This window comes from Embiotoca jacksoni, unplaced genomic scaffold (genome assembly GCF_022577435.1).
Source record: "Embiotoca jacksoni isolate LCO1_2020_lvr unplaced genomic scaffold, fEmbJac1.0.p SCAF_4, whole genome shotgun sequence".
Taxonomy (NCBI): domain Eukaryota; kingdom Metazoa; phylum Chordata; class Actinopteri; family Embiotocidae; genus Embiotoca; species Embiotoca jacksoni.
In genome coordinates, this window is record NW_027185392.1 from 7,109,405 (window position 1) to 7,132,947 (window position 23,543).

At 43.7% G+C, this 23,543-nt stretch overlaps 3 protein-coding genes across 3 annotated transcripts; 2 read left to right on the forward strand and 1 right to left on the reverse strand.

The window, feature by feature from the left end:
* Positions 1–14: 14 nt before the first annotated feature.
* Positions 15–4,870, reverse strand: lias (lipoic acid synthetase). Its single transcript, XM_069167491.1, has 11 exons — positions 4,754–4,870; positions 4,360–4,535; positions 3,722–3,815; positions 3,414–3,494; positions 3,110–3,266; positions 2,406–2,463; positions 2,188–2,316; positions 1,553–1,698; positions 1,391–1,461; positions 1,186–1,297; positions 15–918 (listed from the first exon to the last, which is right to left on the reverse strand). The coding sequence occupies exons 1-11, from the start codon at positions 4,835–4,837 to the stop codon at positions 857–859; spliced, it is 1,170 nt and encodes a 389-aa protein (XP_069023592.1). The 5' UTR covers positions 4,838–4,870; the 3' UTR covers positions 15–856.
* Positions 4,871–6,238: 1,368 nt separating this feature from the next.
* rpl9 (ribosomal protein L9) lies at positions 6,239–10,201 on the forward strand. The gene is made up of 7 exons (XM_069167748.1): positions 6,239–6,348; positions 6,478–6,593; positions 7,123–7,218; positions 7,442–7,574; positions 7,786–7,866; positions 8,794–8,923; positions 10,044–10,201. Exons 1-6 carry the CDS (start codon positions 6,303–6,305, stop codon positions 8,898–8,900), a joined length of 579 nt encoding a protein of 192 aa, XP_069023849.1. The 5' UTR covers positions 6,239–6,302; the 3' UTR covers positions 8,901–8,923; positions 10,044–10,201.
* Positions 10,202–11,683: 1,482 nt separating this feature from the next.
* On the forward strand, positions 11,684–23,381 carry rfc1 (replication factor C (activator 1) 1). The gene is made up of 23 exons (XM_069166804.1): positions 11,684–11,794; positions 12,199–12,381; positions 12,478–12,550; positions 13,306–13,431; positions 13,527–13,819; positions 13,940–14,014; positions 14,429–14,506; positions 14,596–14,958; positions 15,100–15,213; positions 15,376–15,555; positions 15,794–15,898; positions 16,440–16,875; positions 16,968–17,089; positions 17,269–17,383; positions 17,878–17,966; positions 18,232–18,369; positions 18,903–18,998; positions 19,106–19,359; positions 19,463–19,580; positions 20,225–20,370; positions 20,455–20,668; positions 22,004–22,192; positions 22,285–23,381. Exons 1-23 carry the CDS (start codon positions 11,792–11,794, stop codon positions 22,378–22,380), a joined length of 3,606 nt encoding a protein of 1,201 aa, XP_069022905.1. The 5' UTR covers positions 11,684–11,791; the 3' UTR covers positions 22,381–23,381.
* The last annotated feature ends 162 nt before the right edge of the window (positions 23,382–23,543 follow it).

Here is a 23,543-nt window from a genome sequence, read left to right on the forward strand (position 1 = left end):
AAAAGCAGCAAATATTGACGAGACTTTTAATTCTTTAAATACAAATATACATGTGAAAGATTTATTTTGTTTAACTGAGCAGTTCATAAAACAAACATCCATTTCTCTTGTTAAGGAGTAAATTCTCCCACCTTTTTTGAAAAAAATGCAGTTTATCCCAAAGTGGCTCTTCAGCAGATACAGAGGGATCAAAAGTACCTGTATCAAAGTCAAAGGGATTCTTTTGATACCCGGGTACCTGATTAAAAGGACATTTTGGTCTTGACATTTTTGATTGAGGCTTCAAAAATCCTTGACGGGCATAGTTGTGTTTTTGTATTACACATATTTTCACCTCTGCAAGACTTTGATTAAAACCAACTCCTGCCTCATTAAATTATCAGTCCTGAAGCAGCGGACATCAAAGCAGTCATAAACGGAGCTCGCTGTTCGAGGTCAGCAGTCTTTCTACCTGAAGTCCTATGAGCGGAGGCATGAAGTTGATACTGGATGCAATTTACAGGTTGTACTCCCAGCAGGTTGTATTTTCTGCAGGCAGACTCCCATGGACAAAGTCTACAGCCAGGTTATCTGCATGTCTGCGGGCCTCTCACTGCCGTTTGAGCTCTGATCTTTTTAACGTCACTGGTGTACTCGGAGTGATCAGAATGGTGCCTATACTTAACATGAGTAAATGTCACTTCTTTACCCTCATTTCAAACTGCACAACTTCTGAATACTCGTTTTAATTCATGTGGTTCCTGTGCTACAGCTTAAAACAATGCACTACGATACTGAAGAGTGAAGCATATTTTGTCACTGGTACTGTGTAGTTATATGTAGAGAGAAGGTGAAACAGGAGACGCAGCGCAGCTTTTTATTCTGCGATGGTGACTTCTGCTTTTCTCTTCTTCAGTAGATTCTTTAGGAAGAACTCGCCTGTAGACAAAAAGCAACAATTAAGAAATACTCTACTCTTCTTCTGATTGTAAGACTGTAATTTACTACAAGTATTATTTTTTACTTGATCAGAGTATACAGGATCAGTTCAGAAGCCGAAACCTTTGAGATGTATGCGTTTAAACTGATTTAAAGCTGTGACTAGAATCAACTCGCGCTGAGCTGCAGAAGGATTCCAGCTTACCATCCAAATCAGACCTGCTGCTATAATATGCGTGCTAAAACTTTAGGGTGGCGACGTCTCACCTGCTTTGTAGGAGGACCGCACCAGCGGCCCGCTGGCTGTGTAGACGAAACCCATTTCATTCCCGACTTTCTCCCAGTGGGCAAACCTCTCTGGAGTGACATATTCCTCCACCTAAACCCGAACACACCGTCAGAATGTGTACCGAACACTGAGTTTCTGGTGTAACTGCGGAAAACGTGTGTGTGTGTGTGTGTTTTTTTTTACCTTCAGGTGGCGTTTAGTGGGTTGCATGTACTGTCCAAGTGTCAAACAGTCCACTCTTGCCTCTCGCAGCTCTGTAACATAATCACAACCGTACTGTCAGAAATCTGTTGCGGTAACATTGTGCCTGTGTGTGAGACTGCAGAAGCTACAGAAGCTACACACCAGTCAGAGTGTCCATTATCTGTTGGTCAGTCTCCCCCAGTCCCAGCATGATGGACGTCTTGGTGAGCACAGAGGGTTTGACCTTCTTAGCGTGCTTCAGGACGCTCAGAGACTGGTCGAAGTTTGCTCTGGGGTCACGTACGTGCCTGAAAACCCACGACAGACAGACACCGTGAGTAGATATCAAACAGAACAATGAGGAAAAACAACTACAGAGAGATGTTTTCTGGGTGTTTAGATTTCTGCAGTTCATCTAGTATTCATAGTAACAGCAGAGAAACTTCTTTGCTCCCCCTGCTGGTCAGTGTTTATTACTGTTCATCTTTCCAGTGACTCGATTTTAAACAAGTGCAGTATTTCTTAAATATATTAACTATATTTTATACCAGCTAGAAATTATGTCTTCAGTTTAGAACGTGTGATTAGCAGCTTTTACACAAGACACATTTTTCAGTACTCTTGTGTATCATTGTAAACATATTTCCATATTGTACAAAGGACAAACTAAGAAACAGCTTGTTGTTCTCTGGCTTGTTGGCTGACTTAAAAAAAAAAAAAAAAAAAAAAAAAGCTTTTCCTAATGCTGAAATTAAATGCACAGAATGATGTACGACGTGCTGCTAAACTCTCGGTACCTTTGCAGCTCACGCACTGTCTCCACATTGTGGGCGTACACATCTAATCCTGACAGGGCGATCTTCTCCACCGCCGCCAGGTCACCACGGAAGTCAGGGGTCAGACATTCGACCAGGATGTGAAGGTTTCTGTTAGAAAATGTTAGAGTTTATTTATTCAGTTTTCAAACATAAAGATATAAACACCTGATAAATCCAAGAGGGATCTGAGGATTTACCTTCCCTTCAGGTTAGAAACAGTGTTGGCAAAGTGCTCTGCCCCGCCATCAGCAATATCTGAAAAAAAAAAAAGATTATCAGAGCAGACCGATGTAAACGTTAGCTAATATTTCAAAAAGCTGGATGCTGTGTTCATATTGAATTGTGAATATTTTTTTATTTTTTTATTAAAATTGAAAACTAATTTTTAATTGTGCAAAATTCTATTTGGAAAATATGATTGTTACATCATCTGAGAAACCGTGCATTCATACTGATTTATACGTCATGTAACTATCTGGCAGACCTGATGTAAATAATCTAGAAACATCCTCAGATACCATCGTGGCCTTTGGAGTACAAGCACGGTAGCATCCAGCACGTTACTGAGCTTGTTTACAATTTTCTTTTCTTTTTTAAGATAAGCTACTTCACAAAAAACAAGCCTGATAAAGTTTGGAAAACATGGAATGTGTTTTACAATTTACTTGATAATATTGTCATACAGAAATTATTAACTCTATAACTGCTGGCTAGGCTGTGTTTTTTTTTTTTTTTTAATCCATCTTCGATCATTTAATTTGTTCATTGATGTTATTAATTTAATTCATGTCTTTTTGCAAAAGACAAGAGATGTTCCCAAAAAAAAAAAAAAAAGGTTAATTATATGTTAGTGTTTCACCACAGAAGAATGAATTTGATCCACTGAAGTGAAGTCTTTTACCATCTCTGTCGACTGAGGTGAGAACCACGTAGTCCAGCCCCCAGGCAGCGATGGCCTTGGCTGTGTTGTACGGCTCGTCTGGGTCCAGAGGAGGCGGCCGGCGGGCCGTCTTCACGGAGCAGAACCTGCACCCCCGGGTGCACGTATCTCCCATCAGCTGCATACAGAGAAATGATTCGCTCGTACTGAAGGGAAAAAACACGGGACTATCCGCAAGGAGACCGAAGTGTTTTGTTTGTTTAAAATGTTTTCCCTTTTCTATACCTGAAAATAAATTATATTCCACAATGTGGCAGAGACTCACCATGATGGTAGCTGTGGCCGTAGCGTACTCGCCTCCTCCCCAACATTCGCCGATGTTTGGACACCTGGCCTCCTCACACACCTGAGAGGAAACGACACACACAGAGGTACCGCCTGAAAACACAGGATCTTTGCACCTGTCATCAGTGTCAGAGGTATGAATTATTCTATAAGTTTATAAACTATGAACTCCAAAGCGGTTTTTAAAAGCCCAGTGTCGAGCATGTTTGAGCACCATTAGTTACATTTCAGGCATTTATTTCTCTGAAAGCAGCCGGGCTACGTAACAACTCAAGACGTAGAACTTACTGTGTGCAGGTTGAGGTCTCTCAGCGTGTTCTTCAGCTTGTTGTAGTTCTTTCCGATGGGGATCTCAGTCTTCAGCCATGGAGGCAGCCGCAGCCTGACACGACAGCAGAGACGGTCACTTAAATATGTATCTGTGCTCTTGTCTCCAAATAGGTCAGGTGATATGGATAAAACTGTTTATGTACAATGTGTCACTGTGATAATGTAACTTTTGTGAAACTTTAAATCATACATGAAATAACCAGAGAAAAATGTCACCCTGAAAATCTCAGCCAGCAAATCAAATGATGCAATTAATGAGACATAAAAACTTTGACTGCAAAGAGACACGAAACAACCACGAAAACACTCAAAACCAACTCAAATTGATGCAAAATGACCACAAAGAGGAGCAAAAAAATTTTTGACACCCTTTAGTGTATCTTTCAGTCTGGATGTCTCTTGTTTCCATATGGAGGATGTGTGGGGCCTTTTCCATGTTTGTGCCCCGGGACCTGTTGTCTCACAACCCAGTCCTGATGACACTTTGGGCTGATTCAGCTCGGCACAGTCGGATTAAGGTTCCGTCTCATGTGGTCTTTGAACCCCTCTGATCACACACTGCTTTTCTTAAATCTGTAGGGGCAGGAAACCCTCACCTCTCTCCCTTCTGTCTCTTCAGGTTGCCTCTGTATTCGGCCCACTTGCTTTTCTCCGTCAGATCCCCCGAAATAAAGTCCTGCAGGTCCGGTCCGTCGTCGCTCAGCAGCTCCTTCTTTCTGTCAGCCCGGTCCGGGGACGATTTGGCCACAGTTGACAGACTGCTGGTGTAAGCCTGCAACAGGAAGCGTGTGTGTGTGTGGGGGTCCACAGACCTCATCACTTAATCGGGAAGTTATAAACAAGCAAGTCAGTTGCTCTACAAAACATACAGGCTGTCGTTACGTCAAGGCCCGTGACCGGGCTTCACAACCGACGGAAACAGCAGATTCACCGTGATGTCAAAGTTTTGTTAGTTGGGAAGGTATTCGAGCAGTTAGGTGAAACACTCACATGTGGGATGCATCTGGGGCTCAGCCGCAGGTGGTTTGTCGAGAAACGACCCGCGACGCAGCAACTTTGTTTGAGCAACGCCATGACTTTGGCTCGAGCAAGCAACGTTCGGCGAGCGGTTGATTTGGTCTGGTGATGCGTTCAAGTCACCACGGCAAAGTAGGGAAGATAAGAAACCTAATGTGTTTTTTTTTCCAGTTTAAGAGCTTCCTCATGAATTATTCCGACAATCAGTCAAATACACCAAAACAGCTGTTATTTAACGGTGGGAGATCCTTTTAAAAAAAAAAAAAAGATTATTTAATCTTGAGTCATCGAGGTAAATCCTGATGAGGTTGACAATACATTTAGAAAGGAAGACTAGGTGGAGACAACAGCATAAAACATTGAAGACAAAACCAAATTAGGCCAGATATTACCCAAATCTAAAAGAGAGATATTAATATTGATGGTTATGAAAGGATTGACATAAAAATAAAATAAAATAAAATAAAAACCATCGACTATTTAACATGAAAAGAAAGTGATATTTTTTTTAAAATATTGAACACACTATTGAGTGTCACTTACATATGTCACTTACATATAACTACCAGAAAAGGCTGTTTTCTAAGGATTTTGTCACATATTCCCTGACACAGATAAAACTGATAGTGAGGTAGAGCTGACGTGAACGTGCATCACACTCGGCTGATTGTTATTGTGGTCTGTAACGATATGACTGAATGCAACAGAGCTAATTAAAAAAATAAAATGTACCTCCTAGTAAAACAACGTATCGTTGCCGGGCGGCATTTCTTCCTTTTAACAACTAAAATGTTTTTTGAATATTTCCGTTTTTATCTTGAATCTGTCGATACTTTCAAAATTGTGATCCTAACCATTATCTTCGATTGTCTCGTGATGTCTGATGACGTCGCGTACGTGCTCTACAACAGCGTCGTGACGTCCCTTCTTCCTCCTTTCCTCTGCTAACCGGCGAGGTGAGGACGGGCGATGAAATGTTACTTGGTTTTAATCTAACTCCATCTGTGTCTATAAAACATATTTTGGGTTCAGTTTTTAATCAGTCAGTCGCGGCCAGTGTTGTGTTACACTACATTATCTGAATTTTGCCTGTAATTTATATTTGTTGTGGAAATATTGTAGGTAGTTCTGTGTCGAGATTGGCTGTGTTGGAGGCCCGACGCTTAGCTCGCGCTCACGGCTGCAGCGGTTTTTTTTTTTTTTTTTTAAATTTTAACAACATTAGTTTTTAAATAGAGGGTTTATGTGTGCTTCAGATGTTATTTAAGTTCCACTAACGTGTTGAAGAAATGTTTATACTCTGTAATAATACATCGGAGACGCTGATCTCTCAAGTCTCCCGTCATCTCAAGTTTAGTCAAACTCGGGTTTAAACACGAGATTAACCACACACGGCTGCCGTACGTGCCACATGTCGGGTCCGGGGATAACTCCATCCGAGCTCAAACTTAGAAACGATAAAGCTGACAAAGTTTGCAAATAAAGTCGAGAGGATGAATCCTGCTTGTTGTCTGTTCGCAGAATGAAGACCATTCTCAGCAGTCAGACTGTCGACCTGCCCGACAATGGTGAGAGATATTTACAGACTTGTTTTGGTTTTTTTCCCCCCCACAAGTCTTTTAATATCCTGCGTGACTTGTTACTGATTTTTTTTGTTTTGTTGTGTTTGTCTTCCTGCTGTGGTTTGTCGTTGTCAGTCGACGTGCGGTTGAAGGGCCGAACCGTTATTGTCAAGGGGCCAAGAGGCAAGCTCACCAGGGAGTTCAACCACATCAACCTGGAGCTCAGCCTGCTGGGCAAGAAACAGAAGAAGGTATGGCAGAGAGAGAGGCTTTGATTTGAACTCAGTGGACCACAGTGTGGTACACGTAATATATGACCTGGGTTGATGGACGAATCATCAGTTAAACCGTCACAGGGGTGGTGGAAATCAAATCTAAAGTCTTAAATTGGGCTTTTCTATAATCTGTAACCGATACCTGTCTGGATACTAGTTGTCCGTTTTCACCTTTTAACAAATGTGCTTATGGTCCTGCTTTAGTTAACGTACGTCGATTTGGAAATATTTAGTGTTTTAATCTTGTACTCTGCGGCTTGTAAACGACACCACAAGAGAGTCTGTTTTATTCTTCCATGTACACGGATATCTATTGACATTAAGAGTCAGTTGTTGCCATTAATTGACAAAATCTTCTGTACGGCCCTGGAGCCCACGGTGGTTCGTCTATCTGAATAAAATAAGAATACAGCTGTTTAATTATTTGTTTTGTCAGCAGTTTGTTTGTTTCAAGTCTGCTACAGTTAAATGAAAGTAACGGGAGTCGCTCTGCTCTCCTCTGCAGCTTCGTGTGGATAAATGGTGGGGAAACAGGAAGGAGCTGGCCACAGTGCGCACCATCTGCAGCCACGTCCAGAACATGATTAAGGGAGTCACTCTGGTGAGACTAAAGTTTGACTTCATGACTTAAACCTGAGTGAACTGGAGGCGACCTGCTACGACAGACTGCCCAGCCTCTGTGGCGGGGGGGGGGGGGGGGGGGGGGGGCAGTATGTTTCTGTCGTGTGGCCGTTCAGCTTGACGCTGCCCGTTGTTCAAGGATTTACTTGGTTTGCTTTTATCAGTCCAACTCAGTGGCTCTCTGGCTTTCTTTCTGTCTGCAGGGTTTCCGCTACAAAATGCGCTCCGTGTACGCCCACTTCCCCATCAACGTTGTCATCCAGGAGACTGGATCTCTGGTGGAGATCAGGAACTTCCTGGGAGAGAAGTACATCCGCCGTGTGCGAATGAGGGCCGGTGAGTCTGCAGCATGTTGTGGCAATATTGTAGTTATGAAAGTGACAAGGATGACCGGCTTTTTCCGTTTCTGAGATGGTGCAAATTTAAGCGTTGTCGGGTGGGGTGGGAAATATCAACAAGGGTTGGGTTTACAATTTTATTGAGATGGGAAATATTTTTGTTGGTTCAGTTAAGTTTAGGGGTAAAACTTCTCTCTCTCTCCCCCCAGGTGTGAACTGTGCTGTCTCTGCAGCCCAGAAGGACGAGTTGATCCTGGAGGGCAACGACATCGAGCTCGTGTCAAACTCCGGTATGTTTGTCTGCCTTTCGCTCCGCAGTTGTTTTATATGACTCGGTAATTTTTCTCCTCGCGAGGATGAAATGATTGATAACATTACTCCTGCTAAGATCCACTCCTCGTGTTTGAACCTGAGCAGCTCGGCTGCTGAAGATGCTGCAGATTGTTGCTCATTATTTATTTTTTAAGCAGGATGTCTGAAACAATCACTTGATGAAGCTTAAAAAAAAAAAAACGTGCTCATTGTATCAAACAAAAGATGAACTGATTAACGAGATGCTCGGACCAAGATCGGAGGACATCTGTTGGTGGCGTGTTACTGAGAGAGCTGGTTCCTCCCATCAGACTGAATAAGCGCTTCAGCGGAAGAGACGACGGCACAATAGTCCTAAATAAAGACCAAGTGGTAATGAGCTGACCTGGTTAATCCGTCGGCTGACTTCAGTCTAACCGAGCACGTGTTTATGGATGCTGCAGAAGCCTGACAAGAGTTTTACTGGAAAAGACATGATTACCAGGATGTAGCACAACAAATATTGAATATGACAGATTGTATTTTATGGTTTCAGCAGGATTCGATTGTCACGTTCCGGCTTCTGTCCGCTATATCAGTGTCCACTGGAGACATTTGTCTTTCAGCAGCGACATCAAGAGTTCAGAATATTAATTTGCAACATATCGAACACACGACGCAGCTTGTTTAGATGTATGATGACTGCACTAAATCATGAAATTTGAATTAATTTGTAATAATTCACTAAACGGAGCCAAAACAACAAAACTGTCCCACCAGTACCTCCTGACTGCCCCGCACCCCCGTCTCTGTCCTTCAGCCCTGTTTGTAACTACTGTGACCCCGACGTGATGTGATTGTAATGTAGTGTGATTGTGATTGTAATTGTGATGTGATGCTCATCTCTCCCACCTTCTCTGTTCCAGCTGCTCTGATCCAGCAGGCCACAACAGTCAAAAATAAGGATATCAGAAAGTTCTTGGATGGCATTTACGTGTCCGAGAAGGGAACAGTAGTGGAAGCGGGACAGTAAAAGTTGCATCTGCACTCGTAGAGGTTAGAAAAATCCGTCCCAGCCGTCCTGTGTGCTTTACAGGGGGACACCTTCACAACACCTTTCTTTTCATGGCTGCATGTCTCTCACACCATTGGCTCTGATGTTTTCTTTTTCCTTCTGTTTCAGAGATGTCTTTTCATGTTTTACATAAAGCATTGTGGCTCTAAATATTTTTTTTTATTTTTTTTATCGATGGAAAACAAAAAGAAGATTAAGATGGAAAGGAAAATATAAGCTACGGGACGCGTTTTGTATACACGTTTATAATCACATCCTTCCATTTTACATCACTTATATAGGCGTTAAATTATAAAAACATTGTTTTATTTTATGTGGTAATGATACACCAACACTGTTTTTATCATTAGTTGATGTAATTGTAGAATGAAAAAAATGTTTTCAGGAGAAAGACATTTTATTTAAAAAAAAAAAAATGCTGATTATAATTCTCTAGAGGCAAAAATTTACTTTTTAAATTGCTTTAGCTGTCAGTACATTATTTCAATAAATGGTAAAAGTTATACTCTGCGAATAGAACATTTTACATTTTCTTGGAATACTGACTTTTGTCTTGCGAAGAGATTTTTTACTGCAGCATTAAACGTTTTGTTTGGGAGGGATGCACTTTCAAATATCTCTTTAACAGATTTTTGAATGCTTTTGTCATTTGTCACTTTCTGATGTTTGCATCTCCAAATTGTTTGTAATCACATCCCAACATGTCCGACGTTTTACAGTTAAACTGCAGTGATCTGTCACATCAAAGCTCAGCACAATGTAAAAATCGTATAGTTGGTTTTGGCCACAGTTTCCTGGATGATGGCGTCACGACAGTATGATTTCATATATGACCCGTCATTGATATTGGACCTTTTCTCCGATCTGCCACGTTTACTTGAGATGATTTAATGTGTTTTTTAATTGTTTAAAATTCACCACAGCGCTCGTCTTCAATCTTGAAGCTGTTGAATCCTCGTTAGTTTTCTTTATCATTCTTACTAAATCTCTTCTTTCATGGCGCTCGTATCATGCAGGCTGTCAGGCGCATGTTGTCATACAGGAACAGTTTCACGGCGTCAGGTCTTCACAGTCTGCTCTTCTTTTTTTGTTTGTTTGCAGCGGCTTTGATCCAACAGGCCACCACAGTCAGAAAGAAGGACATCAGGAAGTTTCTGGACGGGATCTACGTCAGCGAGAAGACCACTGTGGTGGAGCAAGAAGCCGAACGTTCACCGTGACCTGCTATGACCAATAAATCTACCGTCTTTTCCAATTAATCTGGTCCCCGGTTCCTTTTTTTTTTTTTACATTACATTTCATTTCGCTGACGCTTTTATCCAAAGCGACTTGCAATAAGTGCATTTCAACCATGAGGGTACAAAACCCAGAACAACAGGAATCAAGAAAATACAATTTCTTCAAGAAAGCCAAACTACAAAGTTCTATCAGTAAGTGTCATTTTAAGCGCTACTAAAGTTCTACCGTTCAAGGTAAAGTCAGAAGAGGTGTGTTTATAGTTTGCGGCAGAAGATGTACAGAGTTTTTGATGATTGTCTTCGCTACAGATTAAAAAAAAAAAAAAACTTTTGGTGCTTGTCTAATGGAAGGAGGTCAAAAACGTTCATCTATTTTGGTCGTACTGTTTTTAGGAGCTAATATTAAAATTTTTAATGGTACAAGTGGTCCACTGGTACAACATTCAGGTGGTCTGTCCATATCTTTGAACCAATCATTACATGTTTCATTAATATATCAAATAGAGACGCATCTAATTATTAGTGGCATTTGTTGACATTAAGAGGGAGTAATGCATAACATTTAAAATCTTAAAAACAACAAATAATCCTCATGCACATCAACCTGAAGCAGCCTTCAGCCTGTCTCTTCTACAACATGGTTTGAAGTTATTTGTTCTCTGACTTCGCATGTGTAATTTTACTGAAGAATAAATATACTGACAATCATGAATATATATTTTTAGCATATGAATACATAATTACAACAAACGGCATGTAGATGTGAAGATATACCCATAACGGACATACAGAAGCACATTAAATTCAAAAATAAAAGACCATCATAATTACAAAAAGAGCTCTTGTATTACATAGTCCTGATAATGATCAGTAGATTAATGACACAGGAGGTGGAGGTATTCAGAGCCTCTTCAGATTTCTTCACTGTCCAAAGTAATTTACTGATTGTTGTTAGTAGGTGCAGTGTTAAACAGCAAAAAATAAACAGTTGATAGCTGTATGTATGTTTTTCACAGACATTCAGCTCGTGGACATGAAATGGAGATTCATGAAGAGTCCAAGACTTGTAATTGGGAAAAAAAACAAAAAACCTTAATGTCAATAAATTAATAAAATGAATCATTATAACTTGATAAGGGGCCACAGCAAATCTTTCAAATATAAGAGTCTGTGTTCCCTTTTTTTGTTTGTCACAAAGTACAAGGTATCTATGTGCGAATTTAATTCAACCAGAAAAATATTAAGATCTCCGACGGACTGATTATGTAAACAATAACATTTAATATGTAACTCAAAAGGTTTATTATTACATTTCAAATTAGTAATAAAGTATTTTGGCTTAAATAAATGTCCAGTTTTGTTACAGTCTTTCTCCAAAACACAGATGAAGAGGTGCGGTGACAAAAGAAAAGCATTATTCAGAGTTTATGAAAACATAAACCGCACGGACAGTGACGCAGTGACGTATGCCACCCAGCTCCCGGTGCGTCATCTCCTGGCGACCACACCGTCCTGCTTCGCGCCAAGCAGTTGAGGGATTTTCTTACTTTTCTTATAAAAAAAAATCTCCAAAAAACAACCTGTCCAGAAGCTGCGAGAAAACGTTTCACCATGGTACGTTACTCATTTCATCTATTTATACTTCCTCGCGGTAAGACGCACATCCGAACAAACTGTTTGAATAAAGAAAAGAAAAAAATGATCCTGCTCCGGTTTAAAACTGCTGCGCACTGCCGCTAAAGATTAGCTGCAGCTAAAGAAGATAAACTTGTCAACTTGTTATTTAAAGTTAGTGAAGAAAAGTTCAGCCCGGAACACACTGGGAGCTTCGTTTTCCTCTGATGTCGTCAAAACACTTGACGTTAGTTTGCTGTTAAAATGATGGCACGGTTCCCTCAATCCAGTTTAGAAAGTGAAATCTGTGAAGAGTAAAAACAATCAGTCTGCATCCAGTCTGGTCCAGTGCCGGGACCTGTTTCATAATAAATCACATTTACCGTGTATGTCTGTGTGTGCAGGACATCAGGCGGTTCTTTGCACCGGCTGCAGCCAAACCTGCGGTGCAGAAACCAGCCCCGAATAGAAACATCAAACCAGAGGAGGAGGAGGAGGAGAAGACGAAGAAGAAGAGGAAGAAGCAGCAGCAGCAGCAGCAGCCTCTGTCTTCAGACGAGGAGGTGAAAAAGAAAGAAACCACCAAGGTAAGGACATGATGCTTTCCTCTGCCCACCTACTGACCGTCCCTCTGTCTCTCCTCCTCTTGTTCATCTGGGTTTGTTTTTCTTTATGTTCTGCAGGTAAAAAGCTCCAAAACAGAGCAACATAAAGACAGTGAGAGAAAACGAAAGAAGCGCGCAGTCATAGCGTCAGGTGAGAAGGACTTTGAGCTGCTGTTTGATTCCCCTGCACTGCCATGTGTTGATATTATATTCAGGTCACGTCATTGTTATTTTCAGACAACGGTTTTCGAGCTCTGAGATATACTGAGCGTTGTGCGTTTCTTGGCTCAATATCAGTTTGCGTTGTATTTCATACAAGTCGAGATGTGCATGTGGACTCATGGGCGGTAATGAAAGGTAACTGAGTAGTACATTTACAGTACAAGTACTGTGCTTAAGTACAAATTGAAGTACTTCAGTTTTAAAGTTATACATACTTTCTACTCTAATTTGTCTGACATCTTTGTTTATTTTTCAGATTACAAGTTTTCATACCAGTGAAAACCACATATATCCAAATTTGGGGATTTTGAATCGGCATTTTTCTGACAAGCTGAAAGGTTCAAGTTTCCTTTATAGGCTAAAAAAAAAACCTCTCTCACTTCTTCAGCTAAATAAACAAATTGAAACGCACTTAAATTACTTCTAAAATACATCCCTGAAATCATAAGAGTTTTTCTGAGCTTGTGAATTTTTTGTGTTTATCAAAGGACAGCGATACTACAAACATAATGATCTTACAGAGAACTGATGCATTTCTGTAGATTAGATTAACCAATAGTATATAAATCAGTTCGCACAACCTTGCATATTAATGCAACAGTAATATTGATCCAGAAGCAAACTAGGTCTGTTTCATCAGCTGTCTCCTCTTCAACACGCATCCTTGTAATTCTGTCTGTACAGACTCTGATGAGGAGGAGAAGGAGCAGCCAGGGAGGAAGACAAAGAAACCCCCCAAAGAGAAACGGAAGACCACCAAGGCAGAGCCGCCTCCTAAAAAAGATCCCGTGCAGTATGTCTCTGAAACAGGTGCGGCCTCATTTTCGTTTCTCCAGCACAGGTGCTTGTTTTGTTCACACAAGGAAGGTCTGTTACGATACGTTTATTTTCTGTTGTGCTCGTAGACTCAGACAGTGACACCTTCCAGACATTGAAGACCAAACCCAAGCAGAACGGCTTCGGAAAAACGACCAAGTCGGACGCAGGAGTCAGAGAGGGTACGGTGAAGTCTCCTGTCAGGCCCTCCTCCTCCTCGCAGGGGAAAGCTGGGGTGAAGTCTCCTCCTGCGCCCGCCACCCCAAAGTCAGCTCCACCTCCTCAGCCCAAACAAACTCCCACCTCACTCTTCGACTACTTCGGCAGCGGGACCATTCAGCGCTCAGACAAGAAGCTGGTAGCCAGCACCAAGCGAAAGGCTGTGAGTACTGATGAACTGATTCTCCTCAGACCCTCTCACTCACCTCCACTGAACCCCTCACTGAGGTCTCATCCTCCGATAATGAGGACTGACTGTTATAAAATCTTCTCCGCTCCTCAGTCGAGTCAAGACATAGACGACCTGATCAGTGATGAAGAAATCGCCAGACAGCTGCAGATGGAAGAGGACATGGAGGTAAGCTGATCAACAGCTGCCAACTCTCATCTTTGAAAAAGTAGTAGGAGTGTTCAGACATTTCACAGAGAACCTTTCAAAAGTCTTTTGTTCCAGGTTTTCCAGCGAGAGGACGTCACGGCTTGTCATATGTATTTATACTAAAAATCTTAGATTTTAAAATTTTTGGTTACAGAACAGCAACGAGGCATGTTGCATTTTAGGATATTAAAATATACACAATATGGGACTTTTTAAAAGTAACACATTATTTAGAATCCTTTGCAAAATGAAAAAAACCAAAACATTGTTTGACATATTTTGGATGCTTAATCGTAAAAATAACACAAGTTACGCAGGTTGAAAGCATCTTTTAATGCTCAGCTTCTGCTTTTCCATCTTCACACTGTTGATTTTTCCCTCTGGCTTATTCAGCTGGAGAAACAGGTCCATGAGGACGAGGAGTTCGCCAGGACACTGGCCATGCTGGACAAAGAGCCAAAGGCAAAGAAGGTAATGAACCCAACCAAAAAAAAAAAAAGGCTTGTTTACTTATGATGCCTGAAGTCGTTCAATATAATTTTGCACGTGTCCTCATTCAGGCTTGTAAAGATTCCAATGAAAAACAAAGTTTAAGTACAACGTCCGAGAAGAGCAGCGCAGACGCTGCTGCCTGCAGCACGAGCAGCCTGTCAAGGACCACTCGAAGCACGTCGGAGGACGTGATCAGTTCGTCTCCCAAGAAGGACACCGCGCCTGTCAAAACCAGCTCCAAACTGGCCTTGTTGAAGAAAAAGAACGAGGCGAGGGACGAATGGCCGAAGAGCAAAACACCCACTTCACCCACAAAAATGAAAATCTCTCCCAAAAAGGAGCCTGTCGCTTCGCCGATCTCATACAAGAAGTTCACGCCCAAAACAGGAACCACGCCCACCGCGCTCAAAACCTCTCCCAAGAAACCCGAGGTGAGACACCGTACCCAGGGCGAAAAGGACGGCACCTGTTAATAAATCACTGCATTTGTCCTGAAAGGAGCAGAGACAGAAACACAAAACACATAAAATGATACAAAGTCTGTGTTTCTTTTTTAAAAATTTTTTTATCAGAGCACCAGTACGAGTCCTGATGACTCGGAGAAGAAGAGGATCAGCACTTCAGCTTACAGGAACTTTCTCAACAGAGACGGGCCGCGAGCTCTGGGCTCCAAGGAAATCCCACAGGTACCATGAGACGCACGTTTCAGTCGCTGGTGCTGCTGATCCGTTCGCTCCGTCTTTGTCTCACCGACACGCTCTGTGTGTGTGTGTGTGTGTGTGTGTGTGTGTGTGTGTGTGTGTGTGTGTGTGTGTGTGTGTGTGTGTGTGTGTGTCTGTGTCTTCCAGGGAGCAGAGAACTGTTTGGAGGGCTGCGTGTTCGTGCTGACGGGCGTCCTGGAGTCGATGGAGAGAGACGACGCCAAATCTCTGATCGAGCGCTATGGAGGAAAGGTGACGGGCAACATCAGCAAGAAGACGAGCTACCTGGTGCAAGGCAGAGACAGTGGAGTGTCCAAGCTCGAGAAGGTGAACGACCTTAAAAACACAAACTATTTCAGAGCCACAGAATTGTATTTTCTGGAAACTGAGGCTGACTATTTCATATGAGCAACAACAACAACAAAAAAGGGCTCAAAATAATAATAAAAATATCTTCTATCAGTCCCTTCTTTTTATTTTGTATTTTTATTCCTGTATCTGTCCTCCAAACACATGTGATTTCGTCACAGTTCAGTTTGACACTCTTCTTTCCTGCGCTGCTCAGGCGGAGAGTTTTGGCACCACGATCCTGGATGAAGACGGTCTGTTGGAGCTGGTCAGAACCAAACCAGGAAAGAAGTCGAAGTACGAGATTGCTGCAGAAGCCGAGGTCAGCGCTCAAATATCTCCTGAAATATACAAAATCATGCTGTTTTCAAAGTAAATACATTTGCTGTGGCAAAATGTGAACCCAAAAGATGTTCAAACTGAACGTAAATCACGACTACACATCCATTTCCACCGTTAAATACAGACGGTGTTTGTTTGCAGAATAAGGATCAAACTGGTCTGTATGTAAACCGACTGATATCAAGATTTGCTGGACCGTTTTTAAGCTTTTTAAAGTGATAAAACGGTCCTGCGGCTAAATAGACATGTAGCCTGCAACAAAATATAAGCAGTTGATTTAACCTGTAATTGGTTGCTCGTTCACAAAGCTCACACGTTTGTGTGAAGACGAAGCTTTAAGTTGAATTATTTTCTAAATCGACATGTTTTAAGAAGCATAACCCAGTGAATGTTTGACATAAAAAAAAGAAGAAAAAAAAAGCTAGAAATTAAACAATGAATCTATGATGATAATGTGTGAATAATCTTTCGAGCTTCTCGTGTAAAGATTAATTTTATATTTCTCTCCCCTTGTGATGTAGAACAAAGCCTTAAAGACCAGGACTGCCCCCAGCAAGACTTCAAAGATCACCCCCAAGGCCCAGAAGATCTCTCCCTCCAAGGGCAACTCCACGTCCCCCCACACCCCGAGCCCGTCAAAGACCGGCCTGGCACAAGGCCACGCTGCCAGGAGGAGCGGGAATGGCGGCACCCCGCCGGGGAGAGGCTGTGGTCACACGGCCCGCAGGGAGCTGGGCCTATCCTCCTCCTCCTCCTCCTCCGCCTCTTCAGCCCCAGGACCCTCATCTCCATCCCTGACAGGGGACGGCGCCAGCCTGCTGTGGGTGGACAAGTACCGTCCGCGCTCTCTGAAGACGGTGATCGGCCAGCAGGGGGAGCAGAGCTGTGCCAACAAGCTGCTGCGCTGGCTGCAGAACTGGTACAAACACCACAGCGGAGGCGCCGAGAAGCCAGCAGGTCGCACAACACTGAGCGGGTTTTATTTCACCGAGTTGTTCAAGTTTGATCAGACTGTGCTGATGTGTGCTGTGCTGCTTTCTGCTGTACAGCTGCGCGGTTCGGTAAGTTCGGAGGAGGAGGAGGAAGAGATGATGGCTCAGGACACAAAGCTGCTCTGCTCTCTGGACCTCCGGGGGTGGGGAAGACCACCACAGCTGCCCTGGTCTGCGAGGTCAGTCTGAAAACATAAAACACACACAGTCGGCTTCTGATCACGGTCACGACGAACACAGTTTTACACTCCAGTCTCAGCCTCCTGTTGACTCTCTCTCTTTCTCTCTGTGTGTGTGTGTGTGTGTGTGTGTGTGTGTGTGTGTGTGTGTGCGTGTGTGTGTGCGTGCGTGTGTGTAGGAGTTGGGCTTCAGCTACGTAGAGATGAACGCCAGCTGCACTCGCAGCAAAAACAGCCTAAAGGAAGTTGTTGCTGAGTCACTCAACAACACCAGCATCGAGAACTTCTACAAAGGTGATCCGTCTTTTCTGTTTAAATCTGTCACATCAGACTTTATAGACTCAAACAGACCTAAATAAAGGACGAGCTGGGTTTTTCAAGGAGCAGTGTTTGGGCTGTGCTTGTGCTTTTTTCACACGAGAAATGACTGGAAGGAAGCAGCGAGAATGTCTTTTAACCAGATGTTGGTTGTTATTTTTTGTCCAGCAGTGGTTTGTCTCCCGACGCCGCGTTTCATTTGTGGTGATTGACAAAATGAAAACACGTATTCTTCATTCGATGTGGATATCCATGCTTCTCCGATAGGCTGCTAAATGTCAATGACTTCTGTTTCTGACTGATAAGGAACCTAAACTATTGCGTAGATGAACTCTTTTAGTTTTCAAATGTGGGAATTGTTCACATTTATAGAAATGCTTTTTTTTTTTTTTTTTTTTTATAACAAGTAACGTAACATAAGTTCATCCAGAAGTGAAGCTTGTACAACCTGCTGCTTCTCCGTCCTGCAGGCACGTCTCAGACTGTGAGCAGCAAACACGTGCTGATCATGGACGAGGTCGACGGCATGGCTGGAAACGAGGACCGCGGAGGAATCCAGGTACACGAACACGTTTCTCTCGGACCACATCCTCATATTCAGAGGAAGTTACAGGACTGTTTGGTCATATTTCTAAACTTTTACAATATAAATATAAGTTTAAGAAAAACAAAAACAGATAATCTAGGAACAGAACAGAAGGGACACCACATATCAGTTCAGTCTGATAAATCGGGTTTCTCCAGCCGATGTTTGTGGTTGTCGGTTCATCTGTCATGTTTGATCTGTTTCTGACCTCTGACCTCTGACCTTTGGCCTCCTGCAGGAGATGATCGGTCTGATCAAAAGTTCTAAGATTCCCATCATCTGCATGTGCAACGATCGTAACCACCAGAAGATCAGGTCGCTGGCCAACTACTGCTTCGATCTGCGCTTCCAGAGGCCGCGAGTGGAGCAGATCAAGGTACACACACACACACACACACACACACACACACACACACTCACACACACACACACATGCACATCCTAAGTATTAGGGCCACATAAGGGGAAGTAAAGTAAAAAAATCTTACCACTGGAAGTTTGTCTTTCCTCCAAAGTTTTGAATTCATTCTTAAAATGCAAAATACAAAAATTCCTGCCCAATTGTTTTCCTTATTGAGGCCTTAATACTCCGACGTTTATTCTGCCATTTGGGTTGAAATATAAAAACGTGATGAATCCACACAATGCTCACAAATTATTTGGATAATGCTTAAAAACAAGGCGCAAGTATTAAAAAAAAATCACAATTATCATTTATAGTCGATGGTATTCTGGGAATGCGTCCATGGAGGTGAAGACCTTACAGCCAATCACATCATGCATAAAGTGGTGACGTCAGCATGTTGAGAGGCAGACAGTCACGCAGAGCTGCTACACAACAGCCAGACTCTTGACAGACAAGATGTTACTGCTGTTCACTTCCCTACTTTTAAATCTCCATCTTTTCAGGGAGCCATGATGTCCCTCGCCTTCAAGGAGGGAATCAAGATCCCGCCGCCGGCCCTGAACGAGATCATCCTCGCCTCCAATCAGGATGTCCGACAGGTGCAGCAGTCAGAGCGTCACGTGAAGTAGATTGAAAAGGAGTTTGAGACGCGAAGGCTTTCCCGGCGGTTTCCCCTCCTCACCCTCGCCGGCTCTTTTCTCTCCAGGTGATCCACAACCTGAGCATGTGGTCGGCCAAAGACAAGGTGATGACTTACGACCAGTGCAAGTCCGACGCCGCCAGCGCCCGCAAGGACACGAAGCTCGGGCCGTTCGACGTGTGCAGGAGGGTGTTCACCTCGGGGGAGCAGACGGCCCACATGAGCCTCATCGACAAGTCCGACCTGTTTTTCCACGACTACTCGCTGGCGCCGCTGTTCGTCCAGGAGAACTACCTGCACGTCCGTCCAGCCGCGGCACGGTGAGACGGGACGGGCCGGCCGGTCCCGCCTCGCCGGCTCGACCGATGGACTGTCGGCCAAAAGACAAAACGTTCCCCTGAATATTTCCGTCTTCTCTCGCAGGGGGGACATGAAGTCCCATCTGGTGCTGCTCAGTAAGACGGCGGACTCCATCTCCGACGGAGACCTGGTGGACAGACGGATCCGCTCGAGACAAAACTGGTCGCTGCTGCCCACCCAGGTGACACGCGCGCGCGCGCGCACACACACACACATGCACACGCACACACACACACACACGCACGACAAAGTGAAGTGTCTCGTGTCAGTATGTACGACCAACCTCTGGCGTAAGGACTGATTTATAGCGATCGATTTGTTTTATTTATATACCTCAAAGTAAACTCGCCGTTCTTTCACTTCAAACGACTAAATTAAAGTAAGTTTGCCTTTTCTGACCTTCTGAATAGCAGGAAGTGCAGCGGAGCAGCGAGAGCAGCATGTTAGCTGAGACTGAGACGGAAGAATCAATCAGCCTCCACTCATAAAACCTTTTCCTCCTTCTTCCTTCGCTGAGTGTTTAAGCTTCGATGTGCAGAAGGATGTTTGTGCAGAGTTTAAAACCCTTTTTTTTTTTTTTTAAATCATCTGCAAAAGTTTTCTATGAACTTTAAACTTAAGAAATGAAATATATTTGCATTTTTATAGATTCAAAAATTTGTAATGAGGGAGATTGAGCAGATGTTAAGGGGGCAGTGATGCCGTACACAGACCTACCAAGAGTTATACACCGCCAATGTAAATACATAGTGTGGTGTGTGTGTTGTGCGCGCGTGTGTGCGCGTGTGCGTGTGTGCGCGTGTGTGTGTGTGTGTGTTCTCGCAGGCCATCTACGCCAGTGTGTTACCAGGGGAGCTCATGAGAGGCTACATGGCTCAGTTCCCAGTCTTCCCCAGCTGGCTCGGCAAGCACTCCTCCACCAGCAAACACTCCCGCATCGTGCAGGAGCTGAACTCGCACATGAGCTTAAAGTGAGGCTTTCGTTCACTCGTTCCCACGACGTCGAACGCGAACCGCCGCTCGAGCGTTTTGACCGTTTTGATTTGCCCGGACAGGACGATGAGCGGCCGGCAGGCGGTGAACCTGGACTACCTGCACTACCTGCGGCAGGCGCTGCTGTCGCCGCTCCAGCGGCGCGGCGCGCAGGGCGCCGCTCAGGCGGTGCAGCTGCTGGACGACTACCAGCTCGTCAAGGAGGACGTGGACAGCATCATGGAGATCAGCGTCTGGGGCGGACAGCCCGACCCCTACTCCAAACTGGACCCCAAGGTCAGTCGAGCGCTCGGTTCAGAGCCGCGGGATCGGGCCGACACGAGTCGCGGCGCTGTTGCTGTTGGGGGGAGGGGGGGGGGGCGACGACGATGACATTTGAGAGATTAGATTTTGGTTATGAAAGGTCAGAGGTCAAAGTCAATATGACCTTTACATCCGTACTACGTGTCCGTCCCATTCTTGCGAACACGATATCTTAGGAACAACTTTAGGGGAATCTTTTTTTTTTTTTTTTTTTAATTTGGCAATGAACATTTACTTGGAATCAAGGATGAACTGATTACAATTTGAAGGTCAACGGTAACTGCGACCTCACAAAATGTGTTTGTGGCCGCACGTTGGAAAAAAATTACTCAAGAGGCTTGGTTCAAAATCAAACACGTCGGACATTTCATTCTTGCAAGAAGGAGCAACTGCATGCACCCTCAAAGAGAGGTGTCCAGCGGTGCCCCCCCCCCCCCCCATCAGGGTTCTACAGCAGGGCTTTCCTCAGGGCAGCTTTCATACAGTGTGACAAACAGTAGACCGTCACCCCCATTCCCTTTGTATCTGCTTTCGTATGGTAATTCACAAGAGAAGGACACAGTCGTCAATTAGATGCGAAAATAATCACTTGCAAATAAGACAGACAACAAAGGAAACTTTTTCGGACAAGAGACTTTCCGGAGCCACAATGCAAACAAGAGGAAGAGACAAATCCTTTTTTTCCCCCATCACCATAAGTACAAAATTTGAGTATGTAATGGGATAAAATTACTCTTGTTCTTTTCTGTCTCTTACTCAACACGATAACTGAGGAGCAAAAGGGAAGATTGTGACCGTATTTCAAAAGAAATAAATACAAACACTGAATTGGTGACATTACCGCAGGGCGTCCATCTAGGGGTAGCGGTGATTGTGTAGATCTTTGTTGCAAGTTGTGCGTGAACCATCCACATTTTTTTACAATGTGTAGTTTCTCTGCAATAACACCTTGATGAATTTGGACAGATACGCACGTGAACTACAACCTCGGCGGTTTGTGGAGTCATACAACCGTTCGGCGGTCATCTGAGTCTGAGGGGCTGTTTCACCGAAAGCAGCTGCATGTTGCCGATGAGAGCCGAAACAGTGAATCAAAAACAGTCAAAACAAAGATCTTAAAAAATTTTTTAAAAAAAGGCCGAAAAGCTCCGCTGGGCTTCAGAATCGGGTGGTAATTCTCCGCACGACTCATTTTGCACAATTGTTTTCATTTAAAAGATGCCGTGGAGCAGCGCAAGTCAACGTGCTTTTCTTCGGTTGGTCCCGTTTATGTCCCGCATGAAGTTGTACCGTCGGTGTCCCCCGCAGGTGAAGGCGGCTTTCACACGGGCGTACAACAAAGAGGTTCACCTGACGCCGTACTCCCTGCAAGCTGTGAAGAAGGGCCGCCGAGGTGGCGGAGGGGAGTCGGAGATGGGGGGGGGGGAGGACGCGGGCCAAGACGGCCAGGAGTCCGAGGACGAGGGCGACGGCCTCAAAGTCGACGCTATGATCAAAGTAAGCTTCGCGCGAGAACCCGTTTGATCACATCCGCACTCGAGATGTTTGTGTTTATTTCTCGTCCGTCTTCTTCTCCCCCCCCTCTGCAGCAGAAGAAGGTCAAAGCCACCAAGGAGTCAAATCAGGAGAAGAAAGAAGGCTCTGGGAAGGACAAAGGAAAGGGGAAAGGCAAGGCGAAGAAATGACCAGAGGAGTGAAACAGGCCGTCCTGGTTGACCTCCCTCTGCCGCCACAGACTGTCTGTCACGTGTTTCCCTGCGTTTACAACGATCCCGTGGCGAGCGTCGGAAAGTAGAAGCGGGTTCTTAAACTCGACGGGCAACTCTTTGTCAACTTGCGCGCCTGACTTGTTTTTGACCTTCCCGTCTCCGCACCGAACTGACGACGCGTTCTTTTCTGCCTTTTCCACCCGTCATCATGTCTGTCCACCTCCGCGGTACCGAGTGCTTTTTCTTCAGTCAGCAGTTTGTGGTCCAGATGTTGAGGATGTAAATAATGTGACTCTGACGAAGAACAGTTATTTTTTTTTTTTCTATGACTACAATGCAGAAATTGTCGAATTTTTGGAAGAGAATTAATAGTGGAAATATACAGCTGCTGAGTGGTGTGAATTTTTTTTTTTTTTTTTTTTCCCCAAAGAAAAAGGAAAGCAGCCAGAAAGTTGGACATAAAATGGTTTCTGGTCGTTATTTTTGAAGATTTAAAAAAAAAAAAAAAAAATGTAGATGTCACTTGACCTGAATGTTATCAGATGACCTAATGACTCCGAAGTACGTTTAGAAAAATCCAGCCACTTAAAAGACGACCCATCAGGATTCCACTGTTTGTTTTTTTAATGATTGTTGCGACTAACAAATGTTTGATTTTTGCAGCGGTTTTTTTTTCCCCGATGCACTCAGCAGTCTTAAAAGTTACAAATAAAAGTTATTGAAGTGACACAGCTTTACAAAACAAACTATGATCAGTCTGACGCAGGGAAGTGTGACTATTGGTAAACTAATTCATTATAAGACCACCGTTTCCTGGAAACCCAGTGACTTCTGGTTTTGCCGTTTCTGGTGTTTTTTTTGTTTTTTTTGGGGGGGGGAAGGGCACCTGCCATGTATGTTACGATGATGAGAGGATGAAGAGCATTGCTGACTGTAAAGGAGTTATTTTTTGTTGATAAACAAGCTTACTTTGTGCAGTGATGCCTTCAGCGACGTTTCTACTGTGGACCTTTACGACTGAGAAATTGCGTAATTTTAGTCAAACGCGTAAATGTTTCCAAAAAAATAAAAAAAATAAACTCTCAAATTATACGGTAGTTATAAATATAACAACAGACATAACGGTCGAAGCCGCCCGA

What these genes read in the sequence shown, in the direction of transcription:
- rpl9 (XM_069167748.1), top strand. Translation starts at nt 6,303, where the DNA reads ATGAAGACCATTCTCAGCAGTCAGACTGTCGACCTGCCCGACAATG. An exon ending in TGGGCAAGAAACAGAAGAAG is followed by an intron (nt 6,594 to 7,122) that starts GTATGGCAGAGA and finishes TCTCCTCTGCAG; the next exon opens with CTTCGTGTGGATAAATGGTG. An exon ending in CCGTGTGCGAATGAGGGCCG is followed by an intron (nt 7,575 to 7,785) that starts GTGAGTCTGCAG and finishes CTCTCCCCCCAG; the next exon opens with GTGTGAACTGTGCTGTCTCT.
- lias (XM_069167491.1), bottom strand. Translation starts at nt 4,837, where the DNA reads ATGGCGTTGCTCAAACAAAGTTGCTGCGTCGCGGGTCGTTTCTCGACA. An exon ending in GAGACCTCAACCTGCACACA is followed by an intron (nt 3,495 to 3,721) that starts GTAAGTTCTACG and finishes GTTTCCTCTCAG; the next exon opens with GTGTGTGAGGAGGCCAGGTG. An exon ending in CACCTCAGTCGACAGAGATG is followed by an intron (nt 2,464 to 3,109) that starts GTAAAAGACTTC and finishes TTTTTTTTTCAG; the next exon opens with ATATTGCTGATGGCGGGGCA.
- rfc1 (XM_069166804.1), top strand. An exon ending in CATCGAGAACTTCTACAAAG is followed by an intron (nt 17,384 to 17,877) that starts GTGATCCGTCTT and finishes TCCGTCCTGCAG; the next exon opens with GCACGTCTCAGACTGTGAGC. An exon ending in CCAATCAGGATGTCCGACAG is followed by an intron (nt 18,999 to 19,105) that starts GTGCAGCAGTCA and finishes TTTTCTCTCCAG; the next exon opens with GTGATCCACAACCTGAGCAT.